At 34.3% G+C, this 20,375-nt stretch overlaps 1 protein-coding gene across 1 annotated transcript in view; it reads left to right on the top strand.

Moving 5' to 3' along the window:
• Positions 1–3,453: 3,453 nt before the first annotated feature.
• The window catches only part of LOC126811063 (F-box/LRR-repeat protein 16), a 56,377-nt gene continuing 39,455 nt past the window's right edge, over positions 3,454–20,375 (top strand). Inside the window, exon 1 of the mRNA XM_050536535.2 lies at positions 3,454–4,987. Coding sequence (XP_050392492.1) covers positions 3,909–4,987 — 1,079 coding nt within the window. The 5' untranslated portion in view covers positions 3,454–3,908. The remainder of the gene's footprint in view (positions 4,988–20,375) is intronic.

Below are 20,375 nucleotides of genomic sequence, written 5' to 3'. Positions count from 1 at the left end.
GTTGCTAAACTAATTAAGTCAGTTTAGGATGGAAATAATAATTTACTCCGAAACGAGCCGGTTGGTGACTTGGTTGACTGCCCGTCAGTCCGCCCACCGAGGGCCGGGCTTCGCACTCCGAAGTGGGGGCAGCACGCCCCACCCCCCCTTTCTGAAAATCCCGGATCCGCCACTGGAGGAGTTTGGGATGTGACCGCCCTGTGCTTTGTTTTACAATTGTGAATTTACCTAAATATAATACCCCCCACCCTTTCAAATAGTACCAAGCTAAGAGCGCGCAATGTTCACTATATATAATAGGTTTTGCCCCACTGCTTCTTTGGGGTTTTTTTACGATTCAGTGGGACATTTTTTGTCCACAGAGGGGCATTATCACAGACTATGTTTTGTATAAAAAGTGAGCAGTGAGCAATTGCAATGTTTGGGGAAATATATAAACCAGACACATATAGATATACTGTTATCGTATACGAATCAGTGGAATATATATATCGGTAAATTAGTTTAATAAGCAATCCTTTTGTCAGCAACGGTCTGCTTTCTGAATGCTTTCTATTTTAGTTTGAGAAACTATCGACCTGTTTTTATCATAGCCTAATTTAATAAAATCAATACTGGCTTGCTTTTATTTGTAATTTTATTCACCGATCAATCAAACGACATATATTCATTTCATTTACAGTTCAAAGATATTGAACCATTAAGTCAACTCTATTTTAATAGCATATTATATGACACAATTAAGACTCTGCTGACGTCGACTTCTAAAACCATTAGGAAACTAAACAGCTATAAAAATAATGATGAATTTATATGATATTTTGTGAAAAGGAGAATATGTTTTCACAATTTTAATGAAAGACGGACGTCAACCATTCCATGATGAGGATAATGTTGCCTGGACAGCGGCGTCTGTGTCAACTCTTCACCGAATTCCAGTTGCCAATGGTTCTTTTATATGCACAGATGGACCTGGTTTTTCTTCCCAAACGATTACACTTTTTTTCCGTCTCAGCCCCCCCCCCTCCCTAATAAGGGGAGGCTAAGCTGGAAAAACTAGAGCAACATTCTCGGCCAGCATCGGTATCGAGCCAGGTCCTTCCGCAGTTAGTGAGCCAGTGCCATCTTACTGAGCCACCGAGGCCTCCATAATTCTGATATTGAAGTAAATAGATAACTTCATTCCGGACATTGAAGTCATGCAAATCAAGCCTCATCACCCTTTTAACACTTTTGTGAGAATGCCGCCTTAACTCGTATATCTCTACCCACTTCCACTATCCTCTTCCATACCTTTCATTACTCCACCCATTTGCAATTTCTGCGTGTAGTCTGATAGGGGTAATTTACCATTCACATCCTCGTGTACTGTGACAAGGATAATTTTTGTTTATAACTTATTCAAAGCTATTTTGTCCCCAGACATCTCTCTCTCTCTCTCTATAATAATCAAATTTATTTTCTTTAAAAGAGATAGCATGCAATTTGGCGATATTGCATTTCTACATATCTTCGATTTTACAGATTACAAAGTGAAATTTATGGGAGTCTCCGATATTCTCAGTTGGGATGTTAATAAGCAAAATAAACAAGGCGTTTGAGATTATGTCATTATGAATAGTCTCTTATGTATAATATCACCGCTTACATTAAAGTTATCTGAAATTTTATTTATTTGTCTAGAATTACATAAGGATATTTAGATCTATTCTCTCAGATGATAAATTATAGCATTGCACGCAAGAACATAGTCTCTGAACATTTCCTAAATTTCTCCTTGATAAGTCAAAAAAGAGAAAAATTCCAATAATTGACACCCTTCAAGGTTAGAATGCGGTTTCTGGTGAAATGAAATGAAATTGGGTTTACAGTCTTGCATTTCTACACTAACCGGGATAATGAAGACGTACATACGCCATCCAGTGTACCAAGTGGGGCATTTTGCCTGGACAGCGGCGCTATTGCCTACTCCAATCTGTCAGGGGTCTTTAATATGCAGCTATCCCCAACGCCGGGGAAAACAATATATGGGAAATCACGCATTATAAACATAAACAAAGTAAAGAAAAACTAACCGTATGTTAGTCTCAAAATTTTGACAAGACGACGAATTCGTTAAGGAGGCTATATGCAGAATGAAAGCTACAAGTATATGGCCTTCACACAGATGGGAAACATGTTAATCATTATAGTCTGAATGAAATAGAAGTTATTAGCTGACATAGCTGCCAGATGAAAAATGCAGGTTAGGATTTGCGCAGTTTGGTTACTTAAGTGCGTTTTTCACCTTCTAGAACATTTATTTATTGCTATCTTATATAGTTATGTTCTTTCATTATTATTAAAGTGGAAATATAACCTAAGAATACATATGGAAAAATAATGTACCTCTCCTCTAGGCAAATTGCTTATTACTAGAAAAACGCTCAATAAATATCAAATAAAAGGACTATGAGTGTAACAAGTCATCTCTAAATAAATTGTATAAATAAATTGCAATGATAAAATGTATTTGATGTTTTAAAAGCACGTTATATTAGATTAATATTTATATTATATTAGATTTCACAAACAAGGGGCATAAATCTAAGAGTTCTCATCAGAAATCACTGGAGTTCAAATACGCATCTTCCTCTTAGAGATCAACCAACTTTTACAATTTCATAATCACCCAGTGACAGTTGCGACAAATGGAAAACGAGGTTTCGTTATCAAGGGCCATAACTCTTAGGTTGTCTTATTAATAAATTTTCGACGGAAGGGTGGACAGGGTGACGACAGTATACAATATGGGCCTATAGAAAGAGATGATCGTGTTTTATCAGTGGTAACTTGAAGTCCCAAAATGCAAGAAAAAGATCAAATACAATTATCCAATTTGATCAGTTATAGGCCTATGGCAATTTGAATTTCACACCGCTATCTTGTTCTGTCTTTATTACATAATAACACCAATTTTTACATTAAAATAATACATATTTCTTACTTTTAGGATATGTAAACGATCTATCTGGCATGTTGTGCCGTTGATGTAAACATTAGATTGTAAACTTAAACATTCAAATTTGGGGGATTTTCTTTCAATTTCGTGTAATGAGAATGTTCATTATGTTCAAATTCTGCAAATTTAAATGACGCCCATACAAAGGAATTATTCCTGGAAAAAATAGTAATAGTAAATGCACGCACAAGAACCGGATCTAGACATTTATTTATTTCATCATCATTTGCTACGTTAATAAAATATTTTTATCAGAAAAAATATTTTGGGTAAGAACAGATAAAAAGAGAAAATAATCATAACTGTCACAGACGTTGAATGCATGGGCAATATGCAGATGACACGAATGATGACAAGTAATTCCTCATCGATTTTTCTCGCCATTCATAGAGTGGAAGCCTATAAACCGACCGCGTTGCCGACTCTATTCACAGTAGAGGCTATCAAACAGCCTGGTAGACGCTATATCGTGTGATAGTGGAATACGTACACAAACAGACCGACTGAAGCTAAACCACGCGGCAATAGTAGTAATATATAAACTTTATATATAATACATATACTATTATAAAGCCTATAGCCAATCTGTATATCTACTCATTATGAGTTCCATTTGTGTTTACATATCGTGTTGATAAAGCTTTCAAAGTGTCCGACATTACAGTCAGTTTTTATTCAGTGTTGTCGTTGATTCCAGTCATCTTAGATATTCTTATCGTCTGCTGGTTACATTCTGTAGGAGACAGGAGTGTTTTTATTGTCACTGGAAGTAGACATGCCTAATTGATGTCAATCGAGTAACGACGTTATTGTAAAATGACAGGGTTATAGCTTCGAGTTAATACAAGGATCTCTGTTAAATTGTGTTTTATTATTGGCTGTTAGTGTATTGTGCGATTCTAACACCATGTCTACCATACGTAAAGCCTATATGGAGATATCAAATGGTATTCGGGGGTTGAGACTTCACAGAGAACAGAATCATAACGGCGGCATTTCTGTGAAAGAAACGTTACACAAAGCCACCAATGGCTCGCCGAATAGTAGCAGCAAATTACTACGCTCCCCCAAACCGGGAATAGTTAAACGGTTACGGAATATGAATGGCAGAGTTGGTTTAGACAATGTACGAGATCTCTTCAATGATGAACAATTCCTCACAAAATTTTTCTTTTATTTTTCGGCGGAGGAAAGAGGGACGTTAGCACAAGTGTGTAAAAAATGGAAAAGCTTTTTGTATCAGTCCAAATTCTGGGTAGACGTTACTCCAATCATATCATTCCGCAATTGGGACAAGGATCCTATTGTCCGAAGAAAGTTTTACGAGAGTCTCCAGTATCGGGGATTTGATTCTATTTGTTTACAATTGGCCACGGACGATGATCTGTTAGATTTCGTTAGTCACTTTCCACCCAGCAAGAAAAACCTTCGATCTGTTTCTATTAGGTGTTCCAATATCACCGATGTCGGTCTGGAAACTTTATTTAAGAAAATGCCTTGTATTTATCGACTCGAGTTGTCCGGTTGTAACGAAATAACAGAGACTGGCTTGTGGACATCGCTGAACGCAAAAATTGTATCTTTGAGTATTAGTGATTGTATAAACGTAGCCGACGACACCGTTGGTGCCATTTCTCAACTTTTACCTTCCTTGTACGAACTTAATTTACAGGCGTATCATGTCACTGACGCTGCTCTGGCATTTTTCAGTGCTAAACAGAGCTACACTCTTGGAGTCTTAAGGTTAAAATCGTGCTGGGAAATCACAAACCATGGGGTTGTAAATATTGTTCATTCCCTCCCAAATCTCACCGTCCTTAGCCTCTCAGGATGTAGTAAAATCACCGACGATGGCGTGGAACTGATCGCCGAAAATTTACGTAAACTGCGGATATTGGATATATCTTGGTGTCCACGGATTACAGACTCTTCTTTGGAGTACATAGCATGTGATTTGGGACAGTTGGAAGAATTAGTTTTGGACAGGTAAGGCTTTTGAATAATACCCTACCATCAAGCACCTCTTACCTCTTACAGGAGTTCAGATGTTACACATACACCTGATTGAAGCAATTTTATTTCGTTCTTCTTCTGTTGCACTGTTTTGAATGATTCCTATTATAGATTACGCGACAACAGGTAACCTATGTGGTCCGAATGCATAACGCATTTATGGCAAGAGCAAGCATGAAATAATGATACTGAAATAGACTCGCTACCAGCCATATACAGGGTTGCTATGGGTTTTTTGCTTTATGCCCACTTTAAATTACAAATATAGCATTGTTCTTTTGCTAAATGATCATAATAACAATAATATGAATGACCGAAGTCTCTTTGTTTTTGAAGTTTCTTTGTTAATCTGATTGAAAGGAGCAATTAATCGATTCGTTGGAGACAAGTATAATTGTAGAAAACATAATCGATATTAGAATTCCCTTCCATCAATATCATCTTAACTCTATATAACAAACTCTTAATCCGCTTATGGTCTTTATTGATTCTTTCACTCAGAATATAGCCACGGGTTAACATCGGAGATTGTTTGCTCAATATACTTGAGTCTGGATTCCTTGCGCCCCTGTTGGACGGCGTAATTTCATCGTAGAGATTACAGTAGTCTAGCATTCGAGTGTTCATAAGTTAATCTGCATATTACTCTATGACAGACAAAAATATATTGACTGATAACTGTATCTAAAAAAGGGAAATAATGTACAGGTCTTCGGTGAATAATGCATCCAAATGATTAAATAAAACTAAATATAAAGGAAATTGAATTGGATATCGACCTTAGCTGAGTTTTATCTATTAAGACGTGGTCTTCGTAATTGTGATTGGGTTTCTGGTATTGAAAGAAATCCTCCGGGAAACAAACCTGCTTGCAGTGCAAGGCCAACATATATTGGTTTATTAGATCAGAATGCCCCAGAACAATAAAAGGATTTTACAATCCAGTAATCACTCCTCGTAACTTATGTTTAGCTGCATTAGTACTATAGGCTCCACGGATGGATATATTCTCAAAGTAGATAGTTCTCAGTGTGCAGAATGTGTGTGAGTTAGTTGTATTTTACGCCCGCTTCCACCGACGTGATATCGCAGACAAAGTGTGCAGAATGGGATATATCGAGATACATTTAGCCTAAAAATATATTAATATTATAGAATTTCTGAAAATCCATAAATCGCTGTAGTCTAATAAATAATTGGTTGTTATTTTTTTGCAAATATGTTATTCTTTAATTGTCAAAATCTCCTTAATTTTGTGAAGAATGCCCTTTAAGATGACAGATAATACTCATCATTAGACTGATTGTTGTTGCTTAATAGAGCGTTTAGAACATCACATCAATAACCCATTGACTTTACACTATAAATAACGCAAATACCATTTGCTATTTCACATGCCTTGCCTTTGTTCGTTTCTGAAAATGTTTTTAAACTATAAAATTCAGAGAACTGATAAAGTACAAAATAATACCCAATTTTCATATACTGGAGAAATGTTGTAATATACCGCAATACGGTGGTGGCAGCTTATCTACAAAAAGTAAGCGTGTGCTGCATCATGCACAACACCCGCCACGTCACAAATAGTCGCTATGGGGAACCGATACCAATAAAGAGTCTTATGAAAGCGCAATGCCTACTGGTGACGCAACGTAGGAGCAAAATGGTTTAGGAAGGGTGGGGGACGGGGTCATATTAGAATCCTCTAAAAAAGTACGACCGTGGGTCCAACTTTTGCATGACGACACCCACAGGGGCAGTATTAGGATAGGGATTAAAAACCTTTATGTTCCGTGACTGAAAAACAGAAACACTATAGGCATGACAAAGTGTTTGGTATTTATTCCTCAATTGTGAAAAAAACATATACATGTAGTATATAATACTTCTGTTTAATATTTCTTTGTTGGTGTTAAATAATATTTGCATTTATACAGTTGAATATGATAATTATAAGATAGATCTTGTCGGAAACCGACTGGTACATAGATCATCACTGTTCTAATCAAATTTACACCCAAGCCTTATCTCTCCTTGGTGATTACAGGGAAGTCTAACAGCATAGGCCATTCGTTGCCATTAACGGCTGGTCGAACATCGCCGTATAAACCTGACATCTGATAAATAATGCATGTAAAACACCGTATATATGAGGTGTTGTGTCCATTTTGATTGTAATTCAAACTCAACCCAACATTTCTATTTAATTTACAAGAAGAGCTTAAAAGAATAAAAATGTTCAGAAGTAAGCTATAATATATTTAATAAGTGACGCTTCTTTAATGGACCCAATAATTTACGATTTGTTCCTAAAGACCCAGTAGCTATTGTAATTACAATATCATACCACGCGCCATTAAAAAAATGTCCTCGATTATTAATAATAAAACATCTACATTATAATGTCCTCGATTATTGACGATAAAACATCCACATTAAAATGGCTATACCTCGTTGTTGTTTTGGTAAAAATTGGAAACCCACCGATTATTAATGATAAAAGATCCACATTAAAACGTACGCTTCGGAACAGACACGAAGCTAGTTGACCGACCATTTTAGTTGAAATCGCTAAGTATACCTCGAGAATATTAAGATTAAGAAGTATTTATGTTTATTTAGTCATTGTGTGTATGAAAGATGTCCGGGTAAAAAGTTAAATCTTTGGCTTACTGTGTCGATAGTGGAACACAAAATCGGCTACTCCCCAAAACTGACTTTCAATGAAATCAGATTGCCATCGCACAAAACAAATCAATATATAAAATCAATTTGGTTCAAAATGTTATTTTAGACAATTGTATTTTAAGCTGTCAGAAAAAACGGTGCTATACAGGATGGGCGCATAAGCCACGATGTGTGCTATATATGAAAGAAATTGTGACTTGACAGCGGCATTTCCACATACTTTTCATCGAATTCAAACTGTCAAGTATTTTTTTACGAGCAATGGCACAAGCTAACTAATTTTTCCTAGGGCTGCGTCATGTTTCACTTTCTAGGATCGAACCCGGAACCACCGTGGCTCCCATCGAGTCTATTTTCAGCAATAAATAGTGCCATTTAGATAACGATAAATTAAAATTTGCGACTAAATGCGATTATAAATTGTAATATCATTCAGGAATTAGTTTTAATGTATCGTCTCATTAATCGATGATTATCCGTTCTACATCAGTAACGACATCACACAAAAATCAATCAGTCTTGACCTTCACAAGCATAATGTCGGTTGGTAGCGAACAAGTTAAATTATGTACGTTTTCAATGATTGAGTGAGGTTCAATGTCTCGTCAACACAATACGTCATATTGAGACTAACATGGTCATTTTTTTTATTTTCGTGTGCAGTACAAAGAAGGATAATAATAATTTTACACGGAGAGTGGCCTTTCCGTCTAATCTTCTTCTATTTGTGTACATGGGCGGGTCTCAGTTTTACGTCCCATTCTAACGACTATGCACGATTTTCTTGGCAATCCCGCGAGCCTGAAATCCGAAGACTGTCCTTGAAGAATCCTGACCCTGATATATTGAAGGATTCCAAACGGATTTGATATTAGCATATTTTGTTCGAACCTTACCGCGATACACAAACCAGCATATTAAACACTGCAAACGATGTTTGTTACTTTTTAATGGTTAACGTTAATTTTTGATTTTTTTTTTTGGGGGGGGGGTTATATTTTTGTAGAGAAAGCCGGCAAACACCTGAAATCTCCGTAGAGCATTTTTGAGACTGTTTTTTGGGGTAATATCTGTGAAGAACTGAAGATTGAAAAGTCAAGAGCATATCTTAGAATATCTTGTACGTCTGTTGTACATTATGATCAAATAAGAAACACTTGTTAAAATATTAGTCTTATCTAGGACCACTACATGATGAAGGCTATGATATTTCAATCATATGGTAAAGTTCGAGTACTTCACTATGCTTGCACATGGTATGTATACCATCCCTACAGACTTCTTAATAGATAAATAAGATGTATACAAGATACATTTAATATGTAGATTCTTTTATTAATGACACATGTAGGTTACAGAAGTCTTGACGAACTCTCAAGTTCCGCATGACCTTCCCGGTGTCCGTTAATAAACTGATGTACCGTTACATATTATCCATATCTCCATTTGGCCATTATAATGAATGAAAGATGCATTGTGTCAGAATGATTAAACCACCCGTCATGAACGTGCACGAACACGTTTTAACATCACGTTACAATGTTTTAATCAATAACTCATTGAATATGAGAACAATTATTGTACATTTCTCACTGTTCTGTGTATAAAATATCGTCATGTCAATCCTAGTGTTCTTGGCGGGGGATAAAAGACAATATAATAAATGATATATATTTAGCTTAGTTATTAATTCACAAACTTGTACTAAAACAACAAACATCATTTGTCAATTTAGAAAAAAGATCACGTCGTCTAGAAAACAATATCCGTATCCTTATTTAAATGAACAATATTACTTAAAAACATGTAATAAATAGTTGCCCACATTTCAAGGGTTTTTTTACTCTGTACGTCTAGATCGTTCACATATATCCAAAATGTCCAAAACATGTAGTATAATAATGTAAAGACTAATTAATCATGTCCGAGTATATAAAAGAATACCTTCTCGAAAAATGGGCTTTTTTGTGCGGAAAATACTGTAAAATTATTAGTACTATAATTATCTAAGACACATACAGATGTCAGTGTGAACCAATGCAAATTTCAAATGACCACAAACTGACGTTAGAGTTGATCAATTAGAATAATTTCTGTAACAGAACCCTTTAATAAACAAAAATTGGATACTATTACTGTATTTCGCTATTTCGTTCGTTTTGGTTAGATATTCCAAAATCTGCTTTATTCAATTATATGCCCAGGAAATGCTATAGTATATAGGGCTTGCCATTCTATTCTACTATTAATAAAACGATGATGCAACGCTTGTAGATGAAGGGCCTTAATGTTATAAGTTCAGAAATGTAACGGAACATGTATTATTCAGATTCATTTAATTAAAAGTGGTGGACTTAAACGAGGAGACAAAGGAGCTAAGGCTAGCGATCGTCTTAATAATGTCAAACTTGATTCCATTGAACTGTGGTATAAATCGTGTACAGATGATACGCGTGTCACAGTTTATGTTCACACTAAGATGGCGGAGCCGTTATTAATAATTATTGTTTAACCACTATTGATTAAAATACAAACATCCCAGGGATTAGAAGACTGAAATAATAATAAGCCCGATAGACATTAGGTGGACGTCTCGATAATAAGTTTGTATATGCTATTAACATCCCGAACAAAACGGTATCGAGTGTTCTGACAAGAAAAATGATAAAATATTGAACTTTTAGTGTCTATTTCTTTTAGAATTCTATTATTGGTTTATCTGAACATAGCTCCACGTCTTCTCCCCAGAGAAATGTCTTTCTATAGTTTTATTGTATATTTAGATGTATGTATTTGTTTTGGTTTATATGACATATGATAATATGGTGATTATACAGTTGTTGAAACAATACTTAGTGGTTATATCAGTTGTTGAACACCTGTTCACATGTATTACATATCTATCTACCATCTGTCAACGCGCTACTTTCCTTTTATATACTTTCATCCAAATAGTGAAAAAATAGTTATCTATTACATTAATTATATCATCATAATTATTTATGTATATTATTATACAACATATACATGTAGTGACATGCTTTTCATTTACTTACCTTTTACTAATTAAATGCTATAGCACATAATCTATTGCAGGCTACAAATTACTATTATCAGCAGTTTTTTTATTTTTCAACCTGCAATCCTGGAATATTTGAAGGGGTTAGGGAAACTACCACAAAATAGCCACATTTCACCGAACAGGGTTAATTTGCCCTGTCAGTTGTCAGATTTTATTTAGTCAGATGACGTCATTCGCAACCTTTTCTTGATCAGTAATATTTGGTTTGACGTGTAGCAAATGACATGTATTTGAGAAGCAAATTGCGGTTTCGCTGCCAAGAACCGATAAGAGCGTATATTTTGTCAATAGGGGCTCGCAAACTGCCGCTGCATTTATAATGTTTCCTGCAATGCTAAATATTGCGATCACTAATCTTGATCACAAAGTAATTATAGAACTCAATACCTGACACACCGGACCACTACCATATATGTTCGAGAATCATTAAAGCCCTCGGTCAATTTTCTGACGCCAGTAACATCAGAAACATATATATCTAATATTTTTGTCAACTGTTAGTTTGATTTTGTTACGTATTCGACCCCTAATCAAAATTAAAGGGGTAAGAAATTACGCAGCCAACCTATGTTTGGTTGATGTTTTTGTTTTGTCTGGGATTTTCAAGTTTCACTGATAAGTGTGTGATGACATTTTACCACTTCTTATTAAAAACACGTAAATTATTTAAGTAGTAATGAAGAAGAACTACGGAATCATGATTTAGATTTGAAGTGAGCTACAAACGAAACAAGAATGCTGACCATGGAACTTCGGTTAATAGAATACGTTGGAAAATTTATTGAATAACTCAGATTTGTTGGGGTATTGACATTAAGCTCTGGGTAAATCATGTGAATAATGTAACGATTCATTTAACAACTTTGGATTGTAGTTTCTGGGACCACCTTAGGGTCTCAGTAAAAGACACTGCATCGAACATGACGTCATTTCCGGAAACTGACATATTTATTTCAGTTAGTATAACATAGACTGCTCTAGGTTTGAGCAAATTGGCCAGTAACGATGATAACGGAAATCTGATGTCTATAGTTGTGTTGTATTTTCAGTGAGGTGTGATGTGTTTATCGTAAATGCGATATGCGGTTACGTTTCAACTATTTTAAGTGTTCTTAAATTAGCTAAATCTGGTTCCCTTTACAGCTCGGGATTAGCTTTAAGAATGTTTTCCACGCGTGTAGCCTATAATTAAAATGAATGACACTTTACATCATTTTCACCAAATTTATTATTTACTTAACAGATTGGAGTATTTCCTGTTTCACTATACACCGTTTAATGCTAAGTTCTTCTAATAAAATGCTAAATTGAGAATGGCACGGTAAAGAATAGTCTACCACCACGCAGATAGGCTTTTGAGAGAAAAATGTAGAACTTAATTGACACTAAACAATACACGAATCGGGGATATTTTTATTATCCGGGAACAGGAGGATGTGGATGTCTTCATTCATTAAACCTTTATACATGTTTTATCATATGAAAATATATTATAATATACCTGGAATGGAAACGTACATATATATGGTCATATACATATCAGAAAAATTGTTTGTTTGTTTGTTTGTTTGTTTGTGGGCGTGTCCCCTGTAGCAAACCAAGTGGTTGAGCTTATAAATGGTAAAATCACATAATAATAACCAGTTTTTTGTAAGGAATTTTACTAATTGTGCACTTGTGTAGTATGTAAAATGAAATTCACAATTAATGATAATGGCTTTATTATTTTAATACGAAATAAACACTCTACACTTTCTACACTGGTCCATTTCTTTCACGAAATCTCTTTTTATCTGTAAAATTAAAGCTATATAACTAAGCTACTTTACAATATATAGATGTAAATTACCTATATTAAATGTATATTGATATATATTTAATTAAAGTTTGATATATATATATATATATATATATATATATATATATATATATATATATATATATATATGTAACAGGTGTTTGACCTATTTTATTACAATACCCTTATTGTTAAACAGTCAGCATATATATTCAATTTTATTGTATACTTTTACTTGCTGAGTGTTAATAAATTATTTCGAATTCATTAGGTTGTAGTCGAATACTGTAGAACTGTGCCAAGAATATTCAATTCAACATCTAATTGGCTATTGTTCAAAGCCTTATTCAAAATGGTTCCGCAACAACCGTTCTCATCTCCATTGCGACATGATTTGTGCGTCAAAGGTTTCAAGTTTATTCTTGCATTGTGAATTTAAAATATCTTTACGACTGTTTGCTTGCAATTATCTGTGATTGAATATAGTTAATTTATTTGTGTTGACATATGCTTGATAACGACTCGTGGAATCTTGTTGAAACGTCGCATTGAAATAAGCTATAGTAATTATTATCCATAAATAGTGTTTTATTTTAATATAGTTTACAGACTATAGTTTTATTTTAAATATTGTCTTGTGTTCATTTTTTAAGTGCTAAGGGCAGCGCAACATCTGCACCCAAATATTAGTTACATTGCAGTAATCTTTCCCTCCGATGTTCTGGAATTCTTACGTAAGTAAGCCCGGAATTAGTTAGACTTAAAGGGACACTGATGAGTACTTCCGGTCTACATTCTTTACATGAGAACACCTGTAACTGACAGGATTGTTCAAGACTAAAGTAAATAATGTAGATAAATACTTCCAGGTGTATAAGTTTTTCTTTGATTCTGAACCTTCGTTTACAGTTTGAACTTTTACTTATATACTATACAATAGGCTCATGTATGTCTTATATACGTAAATTACACCAATCCCAGCCTTAATTATATCCACTGTTGTCCGTTACGTATTTTCTGACATTTCCACATGTATACTAGTATATACAGTTTAAATGTTAATCATCTGACTTGTCACAGGTGGTAACAATTCTCTCTTTAAATAAACAAAACACAATCCGCTACAATTATGATGAATTTTACATTAGTAATACATCAGATGTTGTATACTCCACTGTGTCTGGCAAATATCATCATTAATTTCATAGCCCTTTTCGTTATTTTTTTTTCTTTTAATATAGTATTTCTTTAAGATAACATGCCAGTTTTGCTAATTTTATTTATCGTAGAGCATTGCCCAATCATGGTCCAGCCATTGCCAAAAATTTCAAGATGCATCTACGCATATAATCGGGTACCTAAATCAAGTTGTAGTCTAAAACATAAAAAAACAGCTATATACTGGCGGAGTTGTCAGTTTGGGCATGGACCTTATAATACAAGGTTCATGGTTTGGGATACCAAATTCCAGATTTATATCTTCCTATTTCACATTTCGCTGCAAGATAGTATTCGGTGAAAAGTTTAAAACACTGGGAGATCTTTCACTGGAGTATGGAAATGAATTGGGTTTAACGTCTTATATTTCTGGAGTATAGGATCAATCCAGAGACGTTTTCTATATAATAGCAAATTGCTTAGTACATTACTACTTAACAATTTGGCTTTTAAAACAAGAACCCGATGTAGGATAGTTTTATTAGTATTTGTCTATCAGCCACCGCATCTGCTAGGCTTGTTTAAAAGTAATTTGTTCGGTAAACCTTGTTATTCTAAACGAGAACAGGACATTACAAGACTACAAATAATGCCAATAATCAGGATCCACATAACTTATTGTAACTTGAAAAACAGGAAATAATTATATAATATTTCTCTCTCGTTGGCTGTATACACGCAATCATAAACCCCCTTATTTACACATTTACTGTAAGAAATAACATCGATTGGAAACTAAATGGCCGTCATTATCACCATTTTCTATTTTTATGTTCAAATATTTAACCCTACACAAATTGTTTATGAAGTATATTTATGGAAGTTGGGTCTATAGAGATTGTCATATTGGATTTATTTTTTAATCTTATATCAAAATAGATTACTTTGTCGGCTTTATTTGTCAAATATCGGTTTTTCTTCATGCGGTATATGGATATTATACAAAGAGTTTATATTCTGGATTAAGTATTAATAGCAATATTCTGTTTTGTCGTAAATAAAAGGGCGTATAAATCTATATTTTGGAACCTTAAAATAGACGGAAATGGATCTAACAGAATACATAAATGTATTATTATTATTGTAGATAAAGTGATTTACATTCAATTTTTAAAAAAAAACATTATTGTAATTTATAACAAATTATATTCGGTGAAATACTTAAACAGTCCAAATTGATCAGCTGCTTAGTCCCTTCTACGCAGTTCTTTGTTGTTTTCAGTTTGCCGTTTGTATATCAACCATTGTTACTAACTTCTACATTGTCTTACAATGTCTTCAGGGATATGTTTTTCTTTGTTTACTCGAAACCAATTTGTCCATAGAGTACACGACGTCGTGTACTGATTTTAAAATGTTCACTATGTCCTAAATATTGGATATTTCACGGTAAGATAATAGAATCGATATTGATTGAAATGGACCAATATTGAATTTTAATTCGTGTTTTTAATTTCGAAGATTTATGAATTTTGTTTTCTTAGATAATAAGCCCAAAGACTCACATTTACTAAAATGGAACAGAGGATCAATATAATCCGCAGGGATTTCGGATCTGCCCATCACATTTTTGTAACACTATTATACCTTACCCAAACTGTAACTGGAATTTTCATTAAACATGCAATAGCGGTATAGTTAGTAATGGTCGATTCGAAATCATTGCAGTCACTGATATGATATTCAAACTGTAGTTAAAATATCTTTATATTTTACCGCACTTCCGGCCATAGACAACATTTTAAGATATTTAAGAAAGGGGTTGAAAAATTAAAATTTTCAAAATTGAAATGGGGTTTAACGTCCTACTGTTCTGCTTCTATACTGGGCTAATGAAGACATATAGTTTCCTGAATAATATGAATATGTTTCTTGCTACTAGTTTGTATGCCACTGGTTCATTGTGTTGACGTTGGCAATGAAGCCGACCCACTTTAAAGTATCTGTATTTCTCAGAATATCAATATCAACACCGAGATCGACTTTAACCTGTCATTGTGTGAAGTCTGTCGTCTGCAAGATCAGTAAGTTCTAAGACAATGAGCAGGTTTTGGATTGGATATGATCCCATTGTTATCGAGACTGTAGCCATATTATTGAACTGTGAGCTTCCACTTGTCATCTGAACAAAGGCTATTGATACATGAGTCATTGTACCCATTCGATGCACACTAATCTTTGTTCTTATAATTCCACGTCTGCACAATATAATTTAAAGGGACACCTCCAAGAATTCTATAACCAATTAGAATTTGCGAATAGAACCCCTTTCAATTTCCCAATTCCAAATGTACAATGAAAAGTGGTATCAGGTGGTCTAGAAATTCTATACTATACACTGTGCTTGAACGACATCATTGATTTAATAATATTTTATTTATAGAATCGGAATGAATCATGCCTTTGACACAAAATGGTGTCTGGTTTGACCCATATTATTAGAAGAGATATTTGTCTTCAATACACCCTTTAACGATGTGTTACTATTCATTGTGTCTCGCACCCTCGGGTCAAAACCAGACTTGGATATCTTTACACATGGTTGAAAGATTAACGGTTTTATACTATTTTCATTTTAGTCAATTGATCCGTATTTATTATATTATATCCTCGAGGTGCATAATCAACGATAGTTTCAACAACTTATGACGTCAAAAATAGTCATTATGGTATTGAGTGCTAGTTACTTTTGAGATTTCCGAGATTTTTGTGTTATATCAGGCTTATATTGTTATAATAATATTTAGATTAACTAGTATTTAGATGGTTTTAATATATAATTATAGAATTTATTAGATGGTATCATAATGGTAATTTACTGATGAATGATACGAAGTTTCTGATATATGGATAAATAAATTTAGAAGACTAAATGGCTACGGGAATTAGTATGTTATAATATATCAAATTTGTTGCGAGGCCGAAGACAGGATTCGTATTAAAAAACGTCTCGCATATTATCCGCCGGGGAGATGGTGATGTGGGTTGAAGCGTCAATAATATTATTATCACCCAATAATACATTCTACAGTAGATATCGCTTGTGTGATATATTTCATAATCTACTGCGATATCTCCTGAGATATCGTTTTACATGAATTTGATTGGTCAGTTGAAAAGGAACTACTTTTGTTTATTTTCAAAGAACAGTTCATTTCTTATTAAAAGTAACATTTTTTTAAATTAAAAATGAACTATTGTTATTCAATTGACCTTGATGGAAACACTGGATCAATATAAAGGACTTTGCAATGGTTGAATTGCTGTCAAAAAATGATATACATGTATCACTACGCCGTAATGTTCAGTAAAAGTGAAATCTACAGCAAAGAATTATATTTATCTATTTGTGCATATAAGAAGGAATTGGTTAATAAATAAAACTCCTACTCGTCTTTTTTGATATCAAAAAAGACTGGTAGGAGATTCTCTATTTATTACAGCATATTTATAGTGCGCCCTTTCATATATAACGTGTTCAGGGGCACTTTACAAAGTGATAATGCAATCATAAAAAAACCCCAAGATTATGGCACTGACCATAAGAGACTTGAACAGATTTGGGCTTTGTAAAGTAGTTTATCTGATGTATGTTATGTTCGCCCAGGTATATAATGTTCTACAAGATCCGAGAAGTAAACAGCAGCTAAAATAGTCAAACATTTGAAAGTAAGTAATCAAATCTTAAAATCAGTTCGATATTTAACAGGTAACTTATGTACATTATGTAAAATATGTAAAATATATGGTGGCTGAAAGCGTCCATTTAGATCGGCGGGTTTCTAGATACAACGCGAAAGTCGCCGTTAAGCCAGCACGACGAAAAAGGCGCCGATTGGCGACTTTTTCGTCGTACTAGCTTAACGGCGACCCGCGACTTTCACAACACGAGAGTCGTCGTTAAGCCACGTGACGAAAAAGTCGCCGAAAAAATCGGCGCCTTTTTCGGCGACTTTTTCGTCGCTCTGGCTTAACGGCGACTCTCGCCTCGGAAGTTTATACGCAATGGCTACATTTTATTTCTTGTATATAAAATCAAAATGGAGGAGATTTTGGATGAGTTTGGGCTGTCGAGTTATATCAACATTTTCAGTGACACTAGGGCAAATTAAAATTTATGAGTGTTACAGACACGTGTACTTTCAAAACCTGTTTAGTTACACTGGAATTAGATTTAAAATGTACACGTCTTTATATTACTAAACATTTCCCCATTGATTTAATGTTAAATTTTCGTTGGGTAGAACGCTTTCTGCCACAGATGGAGCAACATGTGGCAAACTCTTGCACAAAAGCATGTATGAGGTTCACCATGAAAACCTTGAAATACACAAGCTGGAAGTAAAGACAAGTAAACATGCAATTTTCGGCCCTACATTTCAACCTAACCGACCTCTCAAAATCATGAATATTCACCAAAACCTGGCAGAAAATGTATTTTCAAACCCCTTTCTTCGATTAAGTCTAGCTGATTAAGTATTCTGTACCTTTTGTAATTTATCTATAAGCTTTAAAGTAAACGAAATAAAAGTGAATTAAAGCTATCTAATCCAGAAGTGATCAGGGAATTAACAAGTGACATATAGATGTTGTTTGCTTGTCAATTTGTTTCTGTTCTATTTAGCTATTAAATAAGTGCTGGTTGACATTCCTGGGCAAGTAATAATTATCATGTTCAACAGATTTGAAACACTCGCATCATACAAAATAACGATATCAAAGATTTTTCGCGTGTTTTTTTTTTTATTTTCTTTGTACACAGATCTGAAATGGGATTGAACGTCCCACGTTTCTGCATTTTACAAAGAAAATATATTCAGTCTCCACACTATTTCCTTCCTGCAAGAAGGTGCCTAAGTAAGTTTGATGAGAGTGGCCTTCTTTCTGTGAACCATGGGGGCGGGAGAGAGAGAAATGGGGTTTAACGTCCACTCGACACAAAAACTAGGTTATTTCGGAACTATAACATATGGTGCAATTTTATTTCAATAATTCGCTTGCGCGTAGGAGGTCTTTAGCAGTGGGAGGGCGCAGAAAACCCACGAGATTGGGCAGGCGACTCAACTCCTTGTCACGTATAATCGGGGAATCGAAACCACGCCAGTTGACTCAATGACAGATCTTATGATACAACGCGTACACGCTAGCCATCCCCCCCCCCCACACACACACAACATAAGGCGCTCTAAATGAAAATAGCGATAATTGTTCACACATGCATGTGTCAAATTATTGATTAAATATAGAAACGTGATAATACTTTATATACTCTTTTGTTTTGATGATCTGTTAATTGTCAACCTCGTCTATAGAATTAACACCCGGTCTCTTAACAAATCAATATTGTCTCATGTTACTCACCAAATTAACTTTTGTACTTGTTATTACTGGAGCTGTGTGGGTCAGCTATAGACTTGTTAAATCCTCTCGTATTCATAGGAAATATTAATAATTTATTACAAGACAGCTTAAATATTATGTTTCAGCTCTCTTGTGATGTAAAGTTTTCATAGATGTATTAGAAATAAAAGCAGGGGAAGCTGAATATTTTATGAGCAGAGAACATTTATATATTTATTAATGAAAACCTACTTTTATTTTTATTTAACCGTGTTTTACAAAATATCTAAATATTCTACGCAGGTTAACCTTCTTGTGGTTATTTTTCGGATACTATCTATTCTTTAAATGTTTAACACACGTGCTAAATATTACCTTACTATGATCGGATTAATCAAAATGTAAAAAGTAACATAAGAGTCCCAGGGGCGGACTGGCCATACGGGCATTAGGGCAGTTATACCAGATGGGCATGGGCTGCGACCGATTAAGTAAAATTAAGTAAGACGTTAAACCCTATTTCCTTTCAAAACACTATTGAATTTAACAATGTATACGACCGCAGGCATCCATTCCAGAAAAAGCATCGAATCTCTATAGAATGAAATTAAAATTAAGTTGAAATTATCGCTTTTAACTTTGTTGTGCATGCTGCCCTATAGATTGAATTATAATTAAAGTGTCTTCCTTTCTGACATTTTTCAGTACTGAGAAGCCCCACGGGACGCATAAATATCGATTTAATTTTTTTTTACGTCGGCATGGTCGGTATTCGTGTCAAAGAGCCCCAGACCCAATCCTGGTCTTAATATCGGATAATATCCTGAGATTTCATCTTATTTTAGAAAAATTTGGAGGAATGTATAATATGTAAGTGTATGTTATTACACTCTAGTATTGAATGAAGGCATGTTGTAACTGTCTACAGATGAAAGAAATATACTTACCTCTGTGTAATACAATAGTATTGAGAAATAAATTGTGTTTATATATATTTATCAACTGACAGATATATTACAGCTTATAATAGATATACATTTTATGAGGGTGGAGATTAAAAATTCTTTTACTTTTCTGTTTTCTTGAAATGAGCTTTAAAGTAATTAAACTATTTAAAGTAATTAAACTATATTACCAAACACGCCCGTTTCCTTTTTGTGGTGGCGAGATGTTTTGGAATGTTCTTAAAGACAAATCTTCTTGATTTCTGCCTTAACAATATAGGCCTACTTAAT

This window comes from Patella vulgata, chromosome 2 (assembly GCF_932274485.2).
Source record: "Patella vulgata chromosome 2, xgPatVulg1.2, whole genome shotgun sequence".
Classification (NCBI taxonomy): Eukaryota; Metazoa; Mollusca; class Gastropoda; family Patellidae; genus Patella; species Patella vulgata.
The sequence above is the reverse complement of the archived record's forward strand: the minus strand, read 5'-3'. Positions and strand labels throughout refer to the sequence as shown.